At 35.9% G+C, this 1,902-nt stretch overlaps 1 protein-coding gene across 1 annotated transcript in view; it reads right to left on the minus strand.

Annotated features, from left to right (window-relative positions):
- The window catches only part of tnfaip2a (tumor necrosis factor, alpha-induced protein 2a), a 17,576-nt gene extending 15,991 nt beyond the window's left edge, over positions 1-1,585 (minus strand). Inside the window, exon 1 of the mRNA XM_016481154.1 lies at positions 1,503-1,585. Within this exon, the coding sequence (XP_016336640.1) occupies positions 1,503-1,530 (28 nt within the window). The 5' untranslated portion in view covers positions 1,531-1,585. The remainder of the gene's footprint in view (positions 1-1,502) is intronic.
- Between the last annotated feature and the right edge of the window lie 317 nt (positions 1,586-1,902).

Below are 1,902 nucleotides of genomic sequence, written 5' to 3' on the forward strand. Positions count from 1 at the left end.
CAGTATAGAAAAGTTTATGAAAGTGTCACTCCACAATACAATAGCAAAATATATAAATATGTATAGTATTTTTATGTTTCATTAATCAGTGTCTAGCACACCTTCCTAAGGAAAGGATATGGACCAGAAGACATTGCAATTACTAAATGATATTTAGACAGACTTAAAGAAGTTCCAGATCTATACATGTGCTCTTATTATTTCAGTTATTTTGCCTTTAATGTAAATAAACATGTGCAAACAATATACTTGCTCTTGTAAATTTATTTTGATGTTAATTACATTGTGCGAGCTGCCTCTTTAATACTGCGTGGTTTATATACATGCTGCTGCTGATTGGGCTGACATTTTTGACACACCCACCAAACAAGAGAAAACATAGGCTATCTCAAACCCCGTTGCACACCGTTTCCAGGAAACATGTCGTTCAACCCGGAAACCGTAGCAAAACTGCACATCGGTTTGAGCTTGAACTTGCCCCAGGTCTCTAATCCACTGGCACTGGACTCGACAATGCGTGTGCTACACCCTTTTTACAATCTACATTCTAGATGATAAAACACTGCATTCTGGCTATTTTGAAAATTATAACGCGTTTAATTTACTCCGTTACTAAAAAAGTAATCAAATTACAATAACGCGTTACTAAGTAATGCGTTACTGCCCAACACTGCCCACCACACACTCGAACACAATCATGCACACATATATCTGCACTCATACAGTATACATGTATACATAGCCTACTTGCACTTTTATATTACCTAATAAATAAATATAGACTTTAAGCATTGAAATAAATGATCAAATCTGAAGACTATTTAATATTTCTGTTCAATAAAACCATTCAAGTGTAAATTATATCATAATTTTTATAAAACATACAAAATAAGGAACAACCTATAGGCCCATAGGCAGAATTATACCCTTTGTTGCATGACGTCGACTGTAGTGGACAGGTATATTTTCTGTCACAGAAAAGAATGTACAAGAAAAATATTGTTAAAATCTGGATGAAACTATTTCTGACATCCTATTTAACTGAAAAATATATTTTTTGTACCTGTCTGGTTTTCTGAGAATAAAATTATTTAACACTTATTGCCGAGGTACATGGTGCAGCCCCTTTTCCTGCTGCCATTTTGAATATATTATGCAATATCTCAAAACAAAAAAAAGATAAAAAGACAACAATTAAATGGAATCGTAGACAACACTTTGGGGGTTCGCCAGTTGGTGGTTGGGACATGATGCTACATCTTAAATGGTTCAAAATGGCTTCCAAATAGCTGTCCACTGTAGTGACCACGATGCATCAGAGGGTTAATATGTGAAAGAATTCAGGCCACTAAAAATAAATTCTCTACATGGAATTTAAGCCTTCGTAGTTTATGTTTTTAAATCAAAAGCTTTTCATCTCAGACTCTAAACAGCCAGGCTATAAGAGTGTGGTCAACATTTGCAGAACAAGACAATATATGTCATGCTATAGATTGTCTTACCTTTTCTCGCTTTGCTAAAGGACATCATTCAGAATTGAAGGCAGCCCAAGTGTGTCCCAAGTACTCTCATTTAGCTTTCAGTGGTGTGAGAGACTATAGTCCCTCACAGCTTCTTTTATAGGCTGATGATGACGTAGTCCAGACACGCTGCTGCATCATGTGATCTAGTGGAGAGAATCTGCACCCTACGTTTTGACTCCTAATGTTTCTGTTTGCAATCTGTAGCTTTAATTTTTCTCTTCTTGATTGCTAGAGCTAACCTACTTCCTGCGTGTTAACTATATTATGAATGCTGATAAGGATGATAATTCTTCTGACATGACTCATGTCTGTTTTGTGGAGAACAGAGGTCCAGTATGAGTCTAACGATGCCATTCACATATTCTTGTTTAGGCATCAA

The sequence above is a fragment of the Sinocyclocheilus anshuiensis genome, unplaced genomic scaffold (assembly GCF_001515605.1).
Source record: "Sinocyclocheilus anshuiensis isolate Anshui unplaced genomic scaffold, SAMN03320099.WGS_v1.1 scaffold405, whole genome shotgun sequence".
In the NCBI taxonomy this organism is placed as follows: Eukaryota; Metazoa; Chordata; class Actinopteri; order Cypriniformes; family Cyprinidae; genus Sinocyclocheilus; species Sinocyclocheilus anshuiensis.